Source organism: Gopherus flavomarginatus, chromosome 1, assembly GCF_025201925.1.
Source record: "Gopherus flavomarginatus isolate rGopFla2 chromosome 1, rGopFla2.mat.asm, whole genome shotgun sequence".
NCBI classification, from domain to species: Eukaryota; Metazoa; Chordata; order Testudines; family Testudinidae; genus Gopherus; species Gopherus flavomarginatus.
The window spans coordinates 154,004,628-154,025,328 of NC_066617.1; the positions used below are offsets into that span (position 1 = coordinate 154,004,628).

General features: G+C 47.0%; 1 protein-coding gene across 1 annotated transcript in view; it reads left to right on the forward strand.

Annotated features, from left to right (window-relative positions):
- Nucleotides 1-20,701, forward strand: part of ACRBP (acrosin binding protein) — a 59,838-nt gene that overhangs the window by 17,342 nt on the left and 21,795 nt on the right. Inside the window, exons 3-5 of the mRNA XM_050967455.1 lie at nt 3,240-3,334; nt 15,231-15,354; nt 15,871-16,318. Of these exons, the coding sequence (XP_050823412.1) occupies nt 3,240-3,334; nt 15,231-15,354; nt 15,871-16,318 (667 nt within the window). The remainder of the gene's footprint in view (nt 1-3,239; nt 3,335-15,230; nt 15,355-15,870; nt 16,319-20,701) is intronic.

Sequence of the window (20,701 nt, forward strand, 5' to 3'; positions counted from 1 at the left end):
AGAGTTAAGGAAATTAGTTAGAGAAGTGGATTGGACAGAAGAACTTGTGGATCTAAATGCGGAGGAGGCCTGGAATTACTTTGTCGCAGCTGCAGAAACTATCGGAAGCCTGCATCCCAAGGAAGGGGAAAAAAACCACAGGCAGGAGTTGTAGACCAAGCTGGATGAGCAAGCATCTCAGAGAGGTGATTAAGAAAAAGCAGAAAGCCTACAAGGAGTGGAAGAAGGGTGGGATTAGCAAGGAAAGCTACCTTAGAGAGGTCAGAACATGTAGGGATAAAGTGAGAAAGGCTAAAAGCCAAGTAGAGTTGAACCTTGCAAAGGGAATTAAAACCAACAGTAAAAGGTTCTATAGCCATATAAATAAGAAGAAAACGAAGAAAGAAGAAGTGGGACCACTAAACCCTGAGGATGGAAAGGCGGTTAAGGATAACCTAGGCATGGCCCAATATCTAAATAAGTACTTTGCCTCAGCCTTTAATAAGGCTAATGAGGAGCTTAGGGATAATGGAAGGATGACAAACAGGAATGAGGATATGGAGGTGGATATTACCACATCTGAGGTAGAAGCCAAACTTGAACAGCTTAATGGGACAGAATCGGAGAGCCCAGACAATCTTCATCCAAGAATATTAAAGGAACTGGCGCATGAAATTGCAAGCCCGTTAGTGAGAATTTTTAATGAATTGGTAAACTCAGGGGTTGTACCGTATGACTGGAGAATTGCTAACATAGTTCCTATCTTTAAGAAAGGGGAAAAAAGTGATCCGAGTAACTATAGGCCTGTTAGTTTGACATCTGTAGTATGTAAGGTCTTGGAAAAAATTTTGAAGGAGAAAGTAGTTAAGGACATTGAGATCAATGGTAATTGGGACAAATTACAACATGGTTTTACTAAAGGTAGATCGTGCCAAACCAACCTGATCTTCTTTGAGAAGGTAACAGATTATTTAGACAAAGGAAATGCAGTAGACATAATTTACCTCGATTTCAGTAAGGCATTTGACATGGTTCCACATGGGGAATTATTAGTCAAATTGGAAAAGATGGGGATCAATATGAAAATTGAAAGGTGGATAAGGAACTGGTTAAAGGGGAGACTACAACGGGTTGTACTGAAGGGTGAACTGTCAGGCTGGAAGGAGGTTACTAGTGGAGTTCCTCAAATATCGGTTTTGGGACCAATCTTATTTAACCTTTTTATTACTGATCTTGGCACAAAAAGCAGGAATGTGCTAATAAAGTTTGCGGATGACACAAAGCTGGGGGGTATTGCTAACACGGAGAAGGACCGGAATATCATACAGGAAGATCTGGATGACCTTGTAAACTGGAGTAATAGTAATAGGATGAAATTTAATAGTGAAATGTGCAAGGTCATGCATTTAGGGATTAATAATAAGAATTTTAGATATACATTGGGGACACATCAGTTGGAAGCAACAGAGGAGGAGAAGGACCTTGGAGTATTGGTTGATCACAGGATGACTATGAGCCGCCAATGTGATATGGCCGTTAAAAAAGCTAATGCGGTTTTAGGATGCATCAGGCGAGGTATTTCCAGCAAAGATAAGGAGGTGTTAGTACCGTTAAATAAGGCACTGGTGAGACCTCACCTGGAATACTGTGTGCAGTTCTGGTCTCCCATGTTTAAGAAGGATGAATTCAAACTGGAACAGGTTCAGAGACGGGCTACTAGGATGATCCGAGGAATGGAAAACTTGTCATATGAAAGGAGACTCAAAGAGCTTGGCTTGTTTAGTCTAGCCAAAAGAAGGCTGAGGGGGGATGTGCTTGTTCTTTATAAATATATCAGAGGGATTAATATTAGGGAGGGAGAGGAATTATTTAGGCTTAGTACCAATGTAGACACAAGAACGAATGGGTATAAATTGGACACTAGGAAGTTTAGACTTGAAATTAGACGAAGGTTTCTAACCATTAGAGCAGTGAAGTTCTGGAACAGCCTTCCAATGGGAGTAGTGGGGGCAAAAGACATATCTGGCTTTAAGACTAAGCTTGATAAGTTTATGGAAGGGATGGTATGATGGGATAGCTTAATTTTGGCAATTGATCTTTGATTACCAGCAGATAAGTATGCCCAGTGGTCTGTGATGGGATGTGGGATGGGATGGGATCTGAGTTACTGCAGAGAATTCTTTCCTGAGTGCTGGCTGGTGAGTCTTGCCCACATGCTCAGGGTTTAGCTGATCACCATATTTGGGGTCGGGAAGGAATTTTCCTCCAGGGCAGATTGGCAGAGGCCCTGGAGGTTTTTCGCCTTCCTCTGCAGCGTGGAGCATGGGTCACTTGCTGGTGGATTCTCTGCAGCTTGAGGTCTTCAAACCACAATTTGAAGACTTCAATAACTTGGACATAGGTTAGGGGTTTGTTATAGAAGTGGATGGGTAGGTTTCTGTGGCCTGCTTTGTGCAGGAGGTCAGACTAGATGATCACATTGGTCCCTTCTGACCCTAAAGTCTAAGCTAAGCACAGAGCTTAGCTCTAAGGGGTGCTTTGGGTCCCCATGCACACATTCAGCATTTTCTTCCACATCCAACAAACAGGTGCCCTTGCCTTAATCGGTGTAAGTAGAGGTATTGCCAGCAGATTGAGGGACATGATCATTCCCCTCTATCTGACATTGGTGAGGCCTCATCTGGAGTACGCTGTCTAGTTTTAGGCCTCACACTACAAGAAGGATGTGGAAAAATTTGGAAAGAGTCCAGCGGAGGGCAACAAAAATGTTTAGGGGGCTGGAGCACATGACTTATGAGGAGAGTGTGAGAGAACTGGGATTGTTTAGTCTGCAGAAGAGAAGAATGAGGGGGGATTTGATAGCTGCTTTCAACTACCTGAAGGGAGGTTCCAAAGAGGATGCATCTAGACTGTTCTCTGTGGTACCTGATGACAGAACAAGGAGTAATGGTCTCAAGTTGCAGTGGGGGAGGTGTATTTTGGATATTAGGAAAAACTTTTTCACTGGGAGAGTGGTGAAGCACTGGAATGGGTTACCTAGGGAGGTGGTGGAATCTCCTTCCTTAGAGGTTTTTACGGTCAGGCTTGACAAAGCCCTGGCTGGGAGGATTTAGTTGGGGATTGGTCTTGCTTTGAGCAGGGGATTGGACTAGATGACCTCCTGAGGTCCTTCCAACTCTGATCTTCTGTGATTCATACACCTGTGGGCAGGGGAGTGAGTTCCCTGTTAATATTGACACCAGTTCTCACCCTGTTTCTAGGCCCTATCTGTTCTGACCTCCCAGATGCCTCGTGGTTTCAAACCTTCTGCCAGTTTGCACATTATCGCTGCTCCAACCGCAAGTACTACACCAAGGTGAGGCGGGGCGGATTAGAACAGTGGAGGCGATGTCTTTTGGGGTGGGGGGGAGAGATGATCGCAGTGGAGCAGAGGGGTTTTTTTGGGGATGGGGGATTATTGCAGTGAAAGCTCTGGGTTTTTGCAGGGGGGGGGCGAGAATTATTGCCATGGAGGGGCAAGGATTTGGGGGTGTGACTGGGGTCCTAGTGAGGGTCAGCTATGGTTACTAAATTAGGGCAAACTGCAAAAAGTGGGGCAGCCAAACCCCAAAAGCTGGTGGATATTCCAATACTTAGATTTACCATGCCAGCATAAAACAGCTTCTTTATTACCTCACTGGTTACTCAGAAGTCCAAACAACACAGTCCCCTTAGAGTGATCCAGCCTGAAGCCTCCATCCAGGTACCTACGTCAAATGTGATGATTTCTGAAAAATCTTATTTCATCATAGAAGAGAAAAGGTTCTACCAATCCAAAGGAAACACCACATTACCTCCCAGGTTAATGAATGTTTCAGATCTTACCCAAATACGCACTACAGTCAGTCAATTCTTATTAACTAACCTAAAATTTATTTAAAAAACCAGAGTATGGTTAAAATATCAATATACATACAGACACGAGTTCAATTAATTGAGGTTTAGATTCATAGCAGAGATGGTGAGCTTTGTAGTTCCAAGAGTTCCTTTAGAATTCAGTTCATAGGTCATAGGCCAATGTCCAAATCTCATATTCAGGGCATACCAGCAGAACTGGGACCCCAGTCTTGCGACTCAGACTTCCACCGATGAAGTCTAAGCAAATCTGAGATGACAGAATCAGGACCCAAGGATCTTTTATACAATTTCACATCCTCTTTGACAAGTTGGGATTTGCTAGGGGAACAAAAGATAATTAGGATGACTTTGAAGGAGGTCCTTAGCTATTCAAATTAACATAAGGCCATTTGCTTGTTCCTCCACCATTCACAGTACATTTCAAAGAGAGATGAATAGGGAGAGATTCCACGTTTACAATTCATTTAAATGGTAGGATGTTCTTTTGATCTCTGAATTATCAGAATGCAGCATAGACAGGGACTGTTGATTACGTTGTGGACCCTAGTCATACATATGTAAGTACACAAAAACACAAACACAAACATTATCTCCCACATGTCCTCTGTGGATTATTTATTTTGCAGGCTGTTTAACCCTTTCTAGCCATGCGTCACAGGGGGATTATTGCAGTAGAGAATATCATAGAATATCAAGGTTGGAAGGAACCTCAGGAGGTTATCTGGTCCAACCCTCTGCTCAAAGCAGGACCAATCCCCAACTAAATCATCCCAGCCAGGGTTTTTTCAAGCCTGACCTTAAAAACCTCTACCACCGCCTCCCTAGGTAACCCATTCCAGTGCTTCATCACTCTCCTAGTGAAAAAGTTTTTCCTAATATCCAACCTAAATCTCCCCCACTGCAACTTGAGACCATTACTCCTTGTTCTGTCATCTGCCACCACTGAGAACAGTCTAGATCCATCCTCTCTGGAACCTCCTTTCAGGTAGTTGAAAGCAGCTATCAAATCCCGCCCTCATTCTTCTCTTCTGCAGACTAAATAATCCCAGTTCCCTCGGCCTCTCCTCATAAGTCATGTGCTCCAGCCCCCTAATCATTTTTGTTGCCCTCTACTGGACTCTTTCCAATTTTTCCACATCCTTCTTGTAGTGTGGAGCCAAAACTGGACAGTACTCCAGATGAGGCCTCACCAATGCCGAATAGAGGGGAATAATCACGTCCTTCGATCTGCTGGCAATGTCCCTACTTATACAGCCCAAAATACCATTAGCCTTCTTGGCAACAAGGGCACACTGTTGACTCATATCCAGCTTCTCGTCCACTGTAACCCCTAGGTCCTTTTCTGCAGAACTGCTGCCTAATCACTCAGTCCCTAGTCTGTAGCAGTGCATGGGATTCTTCCGTCCTAAGTGCAGGACTCTGCACTTGTCCTTGTTGACCTCATCAGGCTTCTTTTGGCCCAATCCTCTAATTTGTCTAGGTCCCTCTGTATCCTATCCCTACCCTCCAGCGTATCTACCACTCCTCCCAGTTTGGTGTCATCTGCAAACTTGCTGAGGGTGCAATCCACACCATCCTCCAGATCATTAATGAAGATGTAGAGCAAAACTGACCCCAGGACCAACCCTTGGGGTGCTCCTCTTGATACCAACTGCCAACTAGACCCTGAGCCATTGATCACTACCCTTTGAACCCGATGATCTATCCAGCTTTCTATGCCCATACTACTTTAACTTGCTGGCGAGAATACTGTGGGAGCCCATATCAAAAGCTTTGCTGAAGTCAAGGAACAACATGTCCACTGCTTTCCCCTCATCCACAGAGTCAGTTATCTCTAGGAAGACCAGATGTCCCGATTTTGGGATCTCTCTCACCTAGGCACCTATTACCCCCCACCTCCTGTCCCGATTTTTGACACTTGCTCTCTGGTCAGCCTAGTTATCTCATCATAGAAGGTAATTAGGTTAGTCAAGAATGACTTGCCCTTGGTGAATCCATGCTGACTGTTCCTGATCACTTTCCTCTCCTCTAAATGCTTCAGAATTGATTCCTTGAGGACCTGCTCCATGATTTTTCCAGGGACTGAGGTGAGGCTGTAGTTCCCCAGAGCCTCCTCCTTCCCTTTTTTAAAGATGTGCGCTACATTAGCCTTTTTCCAGTCATCCGGGTCCTCCCCTGATCACCATGAGTTTTCAGAGAAAATGGCCAATGGCTCTGCAATCACATCTGCCAACTCCTTTAGAACCCTTGGATGCAGCGCATCTGGCCCCATGGACTTATGCTCCTCCAGCTTTTCTAAATGGTCCTGAACCACTTATTTCTCCAGAGGACTGGTCACCTCCTCCCCATGCTGTGCTGCCCAGTGCAGAAGTCTAGGAGCTGACCTTGTTCGTGAAGACAGAGGCAAAAAAAGCATTGAGTACATTAGCTTTTTTCACATCCTCTGTCTCTAGGTTGCCGCCCCCATTCAGTAAGGGGCCCACACTTTCCCCGACCACCTTCTTCTTGCTAACATACCTGTAGAAACCCTTCTTGTTACTCTTAACATCTCTTACTAGCTGCAACTCCGAGTGTGATTTGGCCTTCCTGATTTCACTCCTGCATGCCTGAGCAATATTTTTATACTCCTCCCTGGTCATTTGTGCAAGCTTCCACTTCTTGTAAGCTTCTTTTCTGTGTTTAAGATCAGCAAGGATTTCACTGTTAAGCTATGGTGGTTGCCTGCCATATTTACTATTCTTTCTACACATTGGGATGGTTTGTTCCTGCAACCTCAATAAGGATTCTTTAAAATACAGCCAGCTCTCCTGGACTCCTTTCCCTGTCATGTTATTCTCCCAGGGGATCCTGCCCATCAGTTCCCTGAGGGAGTCAAAGTTTGCTTTTCTGAAGTCCAGGGTCTGTATTCTGCTGCTCTCCTTTCTTCCTTTTGTCAGGATCCTGAACTCGACCATCTCATGGTCACTGTCTCCCAGGTTCACCCATCCACTTTTGCTTCCCCTACTAATTTGTCCCTGTTTGTGAGCAGCAGGTCAAAAAGAGCTCTGCCCCTAGTTGGTTCCTCCAGCACTTGAACTAGGAAATTGTCCCCTACACTTTCCAAAAAGTTCCTGGATTGTCTGTGCACCATTGTATTGCTCTCCCAGCAGATAGCAGAGTGATTGAAGTCTCCCATGAGAACCAGGGTCTGTGATCTAGTAACTTCTGTTAGTTGCTGGAAGAAGGCCTCGTCCTCCTCATCCCCCTGGTCTGGTGGTCTATAGCAGACTCCCACCATGACATCACCCTTGTTACTCACACTTCTAAACTTAATCCAGAGACTCTCAGGTTTTTCTGCAGTTTGATACTGGAGCTCTGAGCAGTCATGCTGCTCTCTTACATACAGTGCAACTCCCCCACCTTTTCTGTCCTGTCTGTCCTTCCTGAACAGTTTATATCCATCCATGACAGGACTCCAGTCATGTGAGTTATCCCACCAAGTCTGTTATTCCAATCACATCATCATTCCTTGTGCCAGGACTTCCAGTTCTCCCTGCTTGTTTCCTTGGCTTTTTGCATTAGTGTATAGGCACTTAAGATAACTCGCTGATCGTCCTGCTTTCTCAGTATGAGACAGGAGTCCTCCCCTATTGCGCTTCCTCCCAGTATCCCACTTACCTCAGGGCTTTGGTCTCCTTCCCCCAGTGAACCTAGTTTAAAGCTTGCCTCACTAGGTTAGCCAGACTGTTTGTGAAGATGCTCTTCCCGCTCTTCGTTAGGTGGAGTCCGTCTTTGCCTAGCAGTCCTCCTTCCACCATCCCATGGTCAAAGAATCCAGAGCCTTCTCTCCAACAGCACCTGCGTAGCCATTCGTTAACTTCAGCAATTTGATGGTCTCTACCTGGGCCTGTTCCTTCCACAGGGAGGATGGACGAGAACAACACTTGCGCCTCAAACTCCTTTATCCTTCTTCCCAGAGCCATGTAGTCTGTAGTGATCTGCTCAAGGTCATTCTTGGCAGTATCATTGGTGCACACGTGGAGAAGCAGGAAGAGGTAGCCATCCAAGGGCTTGATGAGTCTCTGCAGTCTCTCCATCACATCGTGAATCCTTGTTCCAGGCAAGCAGCACACTTCTCGATTTTCCCGGTTGGGACGGCAGATAGATGACTCAGTCCCCCTTAGGAGGGAGTCCCCAACCACTACCACCCACCTCCTTCTCTTGAGACGGTGGTTGTGGAACCCCTATCCCTAGGACAATGCATCTCATGCCTTCCAATCAGTGGGGTCTCCTCCTGCTCCCTTCCCTCAGCTGTATCATCTAGTCCACTCTCTACATTAGTACCTGTGGAGAGAACATGAAAACAGTTGCTCATCTGTATCTGCATTGCTGGTACATGGATGCTCCTCTTTCTTCTTCTGGAGGTCACATGCTGCCAGTTTTAGTCACCCTCCTTCTGTTCCTGCTGCACAACCTGCTCTGAATCTTCAGAATGTGTGCCCGCGGAAGCATATCCTGATGTCTGTCCAGGAAATCTTCATTTTCTCTTCTGCAACACAGGGTTGATACTTGTTTCTCCAGTCCTTGAACTGTCCCTTCCAATATGGAGACCACTTGTACTTTGTACAGACAAAGTCACTTCTGTCCTGTGAAGAAAGACAAACATGTCACATCCTGTGCAGGTCACAACAGCTGATCACTCCCCATCCATATCACCTTCCTTCTCAGAGCTTCCTCAGCTGTTGCAATTACTTCTCAGAGAAGCCTGTAAGATGAAAGCTACCCTCCACTCAATCAATCAGGCCCACTCAAGGCCCACCTGGAACAAAGCACTCCCATTTCACAGTTTTCAAACAATGAAGCACACGGTCAAACTGACGAACTGTCCCCACAACAGATACTCAGATACTCAGCCCCCCTAATGCAGCACTTAGCGTAGTTCCTCTCAGACAGGTCCCAGTCAAACTCCCTTTGTTAGCCTCGCTGTTCACTGCTCAGCTGGGGATTTGGGGGGATTATTGCAGTGGAGGTGTTAAGGCTGATTCCCCACTCTGGCACTTCAAGTGCAGAAGGTGGGGGCCCACAAGGACTCTAAAAATTAATGGCGACAACTCCAGGCTTGGATTAAACTCCAAAGGTTACAGCTTTTCTCTGACCTTGGATTGGTAGATGCTGCCACTACCCAAGTGCAAAACCCCTTTGAGAACCCAGGAAGGCTCACTTGGGAATTCCTTCCTGTGGGGTATCCTCAAGCGCCCCCTCCCCCACCCCCGCAGGGAAGAGCTCAGAAGAAAAACAAAGGACATCAGCTGTTGCCACCAGCTAATTAAACAAATGTGCGCAAACCTCTTAGGACACACAAATGCAATTCTAGTTTTTAAAAAAAGGTAAATTTTATTACTTTTTTTTTAAAAAAGAAAATACATCTGGGATTTAGGTTTTTGCTAGATTAAAACAAAAATTAAACAAAAATCCCCATACAATTACAGGGATTAAGCATCAAGATTAGTTCTCCTGAGGTCCAGTTTAAAGTTAGAAGCAAAACAAAAGCACCTGGGGTTAACACACAGGAATCCACAAGCCATAAAGAAATAAAAGGGATAAACCTAATTGTGTCTTCCTAGACATTTCCTGATCTGCTTACATATCTGGATGTAAGCGTGTGGGACTCATCCCCACAGCACCTCCTGCTGGTTGTCTCAGGGATTTAGCTCTCCAGCCTCCAGAGCGCCCTCTGCAGGCCTGTGTCCTGCTGCCGTTGAGTGCCCACGTCCCTCCCTGAACTTCGGTGCCCCATTATCTGGGGTGCTACCCCCTGGCAGTACGCTCCTCATTCTCAGGGTCTCCCCTCCCCGGGAACCCCCACCCACTCTCCCTGCCTCACCTCAGTTGTAGGTTACTGCCAGTCACCAACTCGCCCCACGCCCTGGGGCAGACTGCAGCGTCAGCCACTCATCATAGACAAGGTTGGGTCTGGACCTGCTGCCTCGCTCTGCAACCCAGTGCCTCTATGCAGCTTTGGGCAAGGCCCTGCAGCCTAGGGAGTTGCCAACCTGGAGCTCCCCAGCCCCTCCGGCCTTTCCCCGGCCCTGCCTCACTCTAGGCACCGTGAGCTTCCCAGCAGGCAGACCCCACCCCCGTCTCTGAAGCAGAGAGAGACTCTGTCTGAGCTCCAGCCTAGCAGCCCCTTTATAGGGCCAGCTGCACCCTGATCAGGGCGCGGCCCCAGCTGTGGCTCCTTCCCCAAATCAGCCCAGGTTTCCCCTACCGTAGCCCTCACCAAGGGCTGTTTTAAGCCCTTCAGGGCAGGAGCGGGTGACCACCCGCTACTCTGGAGTTTTAGATGAGTAGTTTCTAGGTATGATAGTGATAATTTTTCATACCCAGCCCAAGCTTCTCACAGCATAACTGCTCCCCGTCTGCCTCTCCCCCAGAACAACAACAGCCAGACAAAAGGGGAGTCTTGTTTCAGTTCTAGCCTTCCCATGGCTCTTTTGACTGGGTGCCCACCCACTTCCTTTTACCTATGCTTAGCAGTCAGACTTTTTAACCCTTAACAGATAGAGAAATTAGAGAATAGCCACTGAGAGGGATTTTATAGCTACTGTCTGGCTGGGTGTCCATAAAAGGGAGCTACCCTGCTTCATTTATCACAGGAGAATATGGAGGTTGGGGGGATTATTGCAGTAAGGGAATTGGGGGGATTATTGCAGCGGAGGGAAGGGAATTTGAGGGATTATTACAGTGGAGCAGACGGTTTTAGGGAGCTATTGCAGTGGGAGGGAGTGGATTCGGGGGATTATCTCAATAGAGGGAAGGAGTTTCAAGGGATTATTGCTGTGGAGGAGAGGTGTTTAGGAAAGATTATAGTGAGGAGGGGAGTGCTTTGTGGGGAATTAAGAAAATGGGGGGAAGGGTGTTTGGGGGGATCATCTCAGTGGGAGAGGAGTATCAGTGGGATTATTGTAGAGGAGGTGAGGATCTTTGAGGGGATTATCACATGGGAAGGGGGAGGAGTTTTGAGGGGATTATCGCAGTGGTGGGGAGAGGATTCCATGGAATTATTGCAGTAATGGGGAGGGGTTATGGGGGGATTGTTGCAGTGGAGTGCAGAAATTTGGAGGGGATTATCACTGTGGGAGAGAGGGAGAGATTATCGCAGTGAAGGTGAGGAGTTTGAAGGATTATTGCTGTGTTGGGGAGGGGCTTGAGAGGACTTTGTAGTGGAGGGGGATTTCAAGGGGATTATCACAATGAAAGGTGATGACTTCTGTGAACATTATCACTGGAAGAGAGGGGCTTCTGGGAGGGTTATTGGAGGGGCAGGATTCGGGGGCAAATTATTGGAGGGGAGGGATTTCAAGGGCATTATCACAACAGAGGGGAGGGTGTTTGCAGGGGGATTATTGCAGTGGAATGGAAGAGTTTGGAGAAGAGGGTCTTAAAGGGGATAATCACAGTGGAGAGGGGAGGGTTGTGGGGATTATCCTAGTGGAGGGGAGAGAGCATTGGGGAGATGAATGCAGTGGAGGGCCTTGGCAGGATTATCACAGAGGAGGGAAGGGGATGGGATTCTGGCAAGAGGGAAGGGGTTTCAGAGGGATTATTGCAGTGGAGGGGAGGGTGTTCAAAGGGGAATAGTTCACTTGAGGGGAGGCGTTTCAAGGGCATTACTATTGCATTGGAAAGGAGAGTTTTCAAGGTGATTGTCACAGTGGAGGTGAGGGGTTTCGGGGGGGATTTTCATTGTGGAGGGGTAGACGTTGTGAGGATTATTGAAGTGAAGGTTTGGGGTTTGAAGAGGATTACAGAGGAGGGGAGGGGTTTAGGGGAGGATTAATTCAGTGGAGAAGATGAGATTCCAGGGGTTATGACAGTGAATGGGTTTTGGAAGAATTATCTCATTGGAAAGAAGGGTTTTCAAGGGGATTATTGCAATGTGGGGAGGGTTTAGGGACAGATTATTGTAGAAGAGGGGAAGGTTGTGGTTTCAGGGGAGATTATCACAATGGAGGGGAGGGGCTTCAGGGGAATTATTTTAATAGAGGGCAGGGGTTTCAATGGGATTGTCATAGTGGAAGGGAGGTGTGATGGGTTCCCCGGTGTGCAATCTGGAGCAGGGGTACTGCTGAGCTCTCTGTCTCACCAACCTGGGCTCCCTCTCCCATTGTTATGCTATGACTAGCTGCAATCCTCTCCAGGTACTGCACTTCAGGTACACAGCCATCTACAGGCAGGGACACCCCCTGCTGAGTTACATGAATATTTTTCCTAGACCCTCTTATGAACTAACAATAGAGAGGCTCCAGCCAGCCCCCCGCTATCCAGCCAAGGATCCCAGAGCTGTACCCTCTTACCCTGGTCAAAAGCCTAACCAGCATAAATTGATTAACCAGTCCACCCCTTCTACAAAGGAAAGTAGATGTGCACCAGCTCTTGTTCCTGAGCAGATTCCCCAACCACTTCAAACAACACACTGTTTTAGGTAAAATATAAAAACAGATTTATTAACTACAGAAAGATAGATTTTAAGTGATTATAAGTGGCATGCATAGAGATCAAAGCTAAGACATAAAAGTAAAACCGCAATCTGAGTTCTATAGTCTGGACAGGAGTTGAATCAAGAAATGTCTCACCCTAATGGTATTGTTCTTTAAGGCACAGGTTGGGATTCTCCTTTCCAGCCTGGGACCACCTCCTCAGTTCAGTCTTTGTTCTACAGGCCTATTTCCAATTGCTGAGTTGTGGGGGGAAAGAGGTCAAGCGACGATGTCACTTCCCCTTTTATAGCTTCTTCCAGCCTGCTGGAAAGATCCGTTGCTATGATGTGAATCAAACAAACAGTCTCCGTTGCCTACATGCTATCTGTGAGAAGTCTCCATTATATACGGTACCTGGGACAGTCCTTGTGAGTGTATGTTCCTCTTAATGGGCCATCATCCATTTCTGGCTGCCCTATTGTTGTACCCGAAAGGCTGGTTGTGGGCGTTTCCAACGTCATAACACATTTCAGTAACACACACACAGCAAAACTTCATAACTCCACATACAATGATAGCACATACAGTCCAACAGGATATTAATGTTCAACAGATCAAGACTTTCAAAGTGATACTTCACAAGGCATACTTTGTACAAAACATATCATAATCATGTCACCATGGTAACTATGTGAGTGCCAGGTTGTTGCTTTGAGGCACAGAGTGTCACAAGAGGGTCTTAAAGGTGATTATTGCAGTGGAGGGAATGGGTTTCAAGGGGATTATCACAGTGGAGGTGTGGGGTTTCAGGAGGATTGTTGCAGTGGAGTGGGGCTAGGGGGGTATTACTATAGTTCAGGGATGGATTATCTTAGTGGAGGGATGGGGTTTCAAAGGGATTATCACAGTGGAGAGAGATGGTGTGGTGGTGGTTATTGCATCAGAACGGAAGGTGTGACGTACCAGGGGTACAATTCACACTGCTGGGCGCCTTTTTCACCCCTGTCCCATAACCTGGGGTGCCCTTTACAATGCCTTGCTGCTGCAGCCTCCAACCTGGACTGCTCACAGTCTCCAGCATGTAAGTCACTCCCAGCCATGTCTGTGTGTGTGCTGCAGCCAGCCTGCCACACCTTGGCTTTTACCAGCCTTGGTTATACTGCAGGGTGATCCCAACACAGCACCAGTATTAGATCCCCCCCCCCCCCCCCCCCCCCCCCCCCCCCCCGCAGAGACATATGTCCTGTACTGCCCAGTCTTCTCCTGGACAGTACAAATATATTAAGTCCACTATTTCTTTAAGGGAATAATATGCACACAACTTGTTACTCCCAAATGGAGTTACTCAGATACTTCATCTTGAACACACTGGATTAGATAAAACACTAAAACAAGTTTATTAACTACAAAGACAGAGATTTTAAGTGAGTACAAGGGATGAGGTATAAAAGTCAGAAATGGTTACAAGAAAAATGAAGATAAAACACTTTCTAGTGTCTAGCTTAACAAACTATGTTAGATTCAAAGCAAAGTTTTCTCACAACTTGCTTTCAGCAGTCTTACTGACATCTCTTTAGGTCAGGACCCCCACTCCTGCATCCAATCACTGCTTTCTTTGTCTGTTCAGGTGCAGTGAATGCAATAGGCAGGGAGAGAGTTGGGGTGCTTTGGGGTGTTTCTCCTTCCTTTTTATCATTTCGGTCTCCCTCTTGAAAAACATTTCCAGCAGAGATCCAGGAGCCAAAAAGTCTGTGTGGAAGGATATTTCCTGCTGTCCCTCCCGCTCCCCGTTTGAAGTTCATTTGTTCCCCCTCTCTACATGATGACTCTGTTTACCGCTTAAATGCACATTAAAGCATGCACACGTTCCTTCTTTTGCTTTGGGCAGACCTGACTTCTGCCTGGGCAGGGCTGTGAGGTTTGGAACAAGGGTTAATAATAGCATACAGAGAAATCTTATGACTTCGCACAAAGTATTGCCACACGTGTGTTACCAGGACAATACTAACCAGCAAATAATGAGTTTTTTTCAAATGCTACCTTACAAGGCATAGTTTGTACAAAGGTTATTACTATAGTGTGTAGGGTGTGAATAGTCAAGGGTTGGGGCTTGTTGGGGGATTGTCACAATGGAGGGGAGGCATTTCTTGGGGGATTATTTCAGTGGAGGGGAAGGGTTTGAGAGGTTATGGCAGAGGAGGGGCTTGGGAAGGATTATTGAATTGGAAAGGAGGGGTTTCACAGGAATTATTGTGATGTAGGGGAGGGGTTTCTGGGGAGATTTTTCATAGTGGATGGTAGGGGTTTGGGTGGATTAAAGTGGAGGGGTTGACATTTTGGGGGAGATTATCACAGTGGAGAGGAGGGTGTTTGAGGGGCTTTTCTTAGGGGAGGGGAGGGATTATTGCAGGGCTGTAACTTTACTGAGAGAACCACAGGGGAGGGTTTTACAGGGGATTATAACAGTGGAGGGGAGGGCTTGAGGGGTTATTGCACTGTATGGGAGGGGTTTGGGCAGATTATAAGTGTGAAGGGGGTGGAGTTTAGGGGGGATAATTGCAGTGGAGTGGCCGGGGTGTGGTGGTGATTAATGCAGTGGAAGGGACGGCTTTGGGGGGCATTGTTGCACTAGAGGGGAGGGGTTTCAGAGAGGGATGTCACAGTTGAGGGGAGGAGTTTCCACGGTGGTTGTGTTGAGAAGATTATCACAGTGGAGAGGAGGCATGTCAAGGGATTATTGCAGCAGAGGTGAGAGCGTTTGTTGGGATTATCTCAAACAGGCATTACGGCAGTAGCGGGAGGGGTCTCATTTGAGTGTAATGCACTGGAGGTGTGGGCTTCAGGGGGGATGGTACAGTGGGGTCTCTAGATTCACCTTCCTTACCCCCTGTTCAGCGGATCCTGTGTCCTGATATGGATCCCTCCAAAGAACATCGTGCCCAAGGAGAGGTGTCTGATACCATGGGCTCCTGGGCAAAAAGCAACTGGTCTTCCCGTGCTGGGTCCACTAGCGAAGCAGGTACCATGGTGCTGCGTGAATTCCATATTCACCTCTGGTTCTTTCTCTGCATGCCCTTCTCATCCCCTGTGTTCCCTGTGGCCCTCCCCTGTGTCCTGACTCTTTGAGAAGCTCTCTGCAGCGTTTGGGCCCGATGGCAGGGAAGGGAACATGTGTGAATGCAGTGGGACATGCAGGTGTGTATGGTGGAGCAGGCCAATGTGTTACAAGGTGGGTGTAGGAGTGCGCATCCCTGGCAATGTGGGACAAGGGTTGTGTGTATGCACAGTGTATGGACACGTGGCTGGGCATGCACGTATCACAAGGAAGTGTGTGCAGCTCAGCAGCCAGTGGGGGTGTGAGAGTCTGTGCAAACCTAAGGGAACATGAATCTGAAAGAGGCCTAGCTGCACAGGGTGTGTGTGTGTGTGTGTGTGTACGTGCAGTGTGTGTGTTTATTTGTAGGGATACACTCCCAAGAAGTGAGGGTGAGGATCAGTCCCTTCTTCACTTGCTCTCTGTCTGCTCTTCCCCCAGCGCTGGGTCAGGCAGACCCCAGGCCCATGAGTCAGACTCCCCTGCTGCATCCTGACATCCGCCTCCACTCCAATATCAACACTATTCTGAAATATGCCTATGCGGTCTCGGGCCAGGAACCAGTGATCAGGAGTCACATCCCAGATGTGCCGACCCAGAGAAGTCTCAAGCCTGGAGGGGACCCGGAGCTGGCAGGTCCTCTGCAAATCCAGCCAGTCACAGCCACCCCTGAAACTTCCCCGTCAGCCATGAAACCCAGTGTCAAGACTGGAAGGGCCACAGAGCAGCACATGCAGAAGAGCATCCAGCAGCTGATCAACTCAGCTCTCTCCTTAGAGGGCTCTCCGGAGATTGAGACCACTCAGGTGCCCCTACGCACTGTGCCAGATTGGAAGGGCTCATTCGGCAGTGCCCAGGAAGGGATCCCAGATGCAAGCAGCAGTGGCAGGTAAGGTTTAAAAAAACAAAACAAAAAAATAACAGCTCACAAGTCGGTCAGGGCAGGTATGGCAGCTCAGCTGCCCCTAAACATGCACCCCCTGCACCCCACCCACACAGTGGGCATTTCTGCGCTGGAGCTAATAGGTGTAATTCCCAGCACAGGTAGACAGATCCACATTAGCTTGTACTGAGTTAATGCCAACAGAAGCAATGTAGATGTTGTGAGTGGTGGCAGAGGCTTGCTACCTGAGTAGGTGCCTAGCATCACAGACAGGTACACTCGCATCGCCATGGCTTCACCCTACTGTTAGCATGCTGGCTCGATCAGAGCTAACATGGGTATGTCCCTCGAACTAGGAATTACTCTTTCCAGTTCCATGGTAGACACACCCAGCGAGCGCCTCACAGACATGTGCACAAAGAGCCCCCCCCATCCACCACAGTCATGTATGTGCACAGTGAGCTCCCCACAAACAGCCACATACGCACAGTCGTGGATTTGCACAGTGAGCTCCCCACAAACATGGCCCCCCCTAGTCATGTACGTGCATGGTGGGACCATACAAACACCTTCCCACACCCACAGTGAGCTCCCCACAACCCCCTCCTGTACAACACCCTCCTCGTCATGCAGGTGCACGATGAGCTCCCCATACCTCCACCCACACTGTCATGCATGTGTACAGTGAGCTTCCTCACACGTGCAGATCAGTTATTCAGTTCAGTTCAGTGAGACTTGGTTGGCAGAACAAGCTATACATTAGGTGTTCTGTCACTTCCTTTCTGGATTTAAACCCTGCTTTGCACCTCCCCATTTCCATAGCTGCCATACAGTCACTTATTCTGTATTTGGTGAGAGTCTGTATTAGTTTGCTGCATTTCATAGGGGTGAGCTAGTCAGCTCATATGATATTTCTCTACAGGGACCTGTAGCAGTCTAGCTTGTTCCTATTTGTTTTTCCTAGTAACTCATATGTTGGTATTTTAGGTGCTGGTCTAGTTGTTATGCTTATAAGAAGCACATGGAATCTCTTAAAAGGGGATAAGGCAATACACCACATTTATTGAGAGTACAATGTAAGCATGAAAATCAGCATATGCTTCCATTCTCTCTCTCTCTCTCTCACACACACACACACACACACACACACACACACACACACACACACACACACACACACACACACACACACACACACACACACACACACACACACACACACACACACACACACACACACACCCCAAAAGGTTCTACAGCTGGATCTTATAGTTACCAGTCCTTAGTGTTGCTCGGTCAGTTCCAGTGGCCAGCTGAAACTGCACACAAGGGAGTGGGAGCTGGGTCTCTGTCGAAGGCGTTTAAAGCTCCAATGATGATGCAGAATGAACCCAAATTCCCATGGCAATACACCTTTCTTTTATAGTAATAAGTTCCCATACAAGTCTATGGACCTTGCTGTGTCACACCGGAGCTGTCAATCACAAGGTATTCAAGGTTGCTCTTAATTAGCATTATTTTAAGTTGTTACTGGGAGGATCTGCAGCTATTTTGTATCTCATTCCTCAGGCTCAACTCCTTATCTTGTCCTTGATGTGTATGCCTTTGCTTCAGGGTCATCAATCTGCCATCCAGGTGATTTTGATAATAAAGTTGGTGGCTCACGACTCCTCCACTCCCCTCTTGACCATCCGGCCCAGCTGTCTCGTCTCAGTTAATTAGTATAACACACATTCTTCACTCACGCACCAAACAGTAATTACAGGCATAAAATTTCTGTCCTTCTAAGAACAATCATTAATACAATCAGCAAAGAATAAACTCAGAATAATTTCTTCTTACTAATTCAAAGCTAGCAAAATGGAGTATAAAGCAAAATAAGCAGAACGGAGTACAATTTACTTGAGACAATTCTTTTGACCTACATCGTATCTTGAGTCCTTTTCAGTTTTGACTAGACCTGTTTGCCCCACTGCTCAGGAAGCTGGGGTTGCTGAGCAAGGTGGGTGATGACACACAGAAGTGGATCGTGTTTTCATTTGGATTTAATTTTGGATCCTCTATTATTTTGTGGCTGACGGAAGTTTTGCTGCTTAAGCTGAGGTGGTAGCAGGAGGTCACTAACCATCTCTGTATGTTGGTTAGTAGGGAGGCTGGATCAGTTCTACCTGCTCTGCTGTTGCTGCATGGCGTTCCATTGCACAGGAGGCTTTGTTTGCTGAGCGGCACATGTAAGGTTTCTACTGCAGTTTTATTTCAGCCACTGTAGTCAGCTATTAAAGTTGAGCCCTAGATTTCATTCCCAAATAGCAGAATGGGTTGGATTATACCATCAAATGTTACAGCAGTGATTTTATTGGTGTGTTGTATCTACCTAGCAATTTCTTCATGTCATAGAAAGCCTTTCTAGCCAATTAGAAGCTCCCTGATGCATTTATTACAAGACTAAGATATGTGTGACTTAGGGTGTGTCCAATGGTCACGTTTCTGTAATAAAATATTACATTGTTTTAGATGTTTTGGGACTGTATCTGAAATATGATGAACTATTTTTTTTCCAATTTGACCTGTGGGGCCCATGTATTACAGTAGGTTTATGGGAGGTACAAGTTTCTTAAGAGATCATCTTATATGACCAGGATTACACGAGTGCTCCATTGATGTATATATGTAAATAGTTAAGGCGCTCAAGAATATGCAGCATTTGTTCCTGGGGCTTGTAGGACCAATAAGACTTCTTGCTATGCATTGCAAATGGCTTCTTGTGTGCAGCTTTTTACAGCAACTTTTCACGTGGTGTCAGAAGTTTTAATATTTTCACTCTTTCAATTCTTTGTTGGGGACTCATCTGAGGCAATGAGGTCCGGATCCTCAAAGGTATTTAAGCTTCTAAATTAGAAGCCTTAAATACTCATTACTTTTAAATGTTTGAGGTTGGCTATATTATATATGAAAGGTTATATATGCTCAGTTTTGTCATCATTGGATCGATGGACTACCAAGAAGATATGAGAGGTCTATTTTATAGATTCCAAGGCCAGAAGGGACCATTGTGATCATCGAGCCTGGCCTCCTGTATAACACAGGCCAGAGAACTGCCTCTAAATAATTCCTAGAACACATATTTTAGAAAATTATCCAATCTGGATTTAAAAATTGTCTGTGATTAAGGCTACGATTTTCTCAAGGAGGTCACGGAAGTCATGGAATCCGCGTGACTTCCAGAGACCTCTGTGACTTCAGGCTGTGATGGCCAGCAGCTGCAGGATTCCTCCGCTGCATGTGGCAGCTGGGAACTGCGGGGTACCCTGCTGTCCCTGAGATCCAAGCCACCATGGGCAGCGGGGGGTACCGTGGAGCTCCTGGCTGCCGCAGGTGGTGGGGGTGCCATGATGTTCCTGACCACTGCAGGTGGCAGGGGTACTCTGGAGTTCCCGGCTGCTGTGGGCGGCAAGGGCCCCCTGCAGTTCCTGGCTGCTGCAGGTAGCTGTACTTCCTGGCTGCTCTGAACTGTGGGAGGCAGGGGACCCCAAAATCCACCAGCCACCAGGAGTGGGGGGACCTGAGCCGGGGCCCTTTGGGAGCGGAGTGGGGACCCCACAATTGCCCATCTGGTCATTCATATTTTTAGTAAAAGTCAGGACTTCCATGAATTTTTCTTCATTGCCCATGATCTGTTTGTGACTTTTACTAAAAATATCCAAAGCTCTTAGCTTTATCTGTGATGGAGAATCCACCAGAAGCCTCGATGCAATACTCCAGGTATGGCCTTACCAGTGTTGAATAGAGGGGAATAATCACTTCCCTCGATCTGCTGGCAGTGCTCCTATTAATATAGCCCAGCAGGCTGTTGGCCTTCTTGGCAACAAGGGCACACTGTTGACTCATATCCAGCTTCACGTCCACTGTAATCCCTAGAACTGCTGCTTAGCCAGTCGATCCCCAGCCTGTAGCTGTGCACTTCCTTCTTAAGTGTAGGACTGTGCATTTGTCCTTGTTGAACCTAAGATTTCTTTTGGTCCTATCCTCCAATTTGTCTAGGTCACTCTGGACCCTGTCCCTACCTCTCCCCACATCTTAGTGTCATCTGCGAACTTGCTGAGGGTGCAATTAATCCCATCATCCAGATCATTAATAAAGATGCTGAACAAAACCGGCCCCAGGACTGACCCCTGTGGCAATCTGCTTGATACCGGCTGCCAACTAGCCATCAAGCTGTTGATCACTACCTGTTGAGCCCACAATCTAGCCAGCTTTCTATCCACCTTATAGTCCGTTCATCCAATCAAAAGCTTTGCTAAAGTCAAGATATGTCACTTCCACCGCTTTCCCCTTATCCACAGAGCTGGTTATCTCATCATAGAAGGCAATCAGATTGGTCAGGCATGA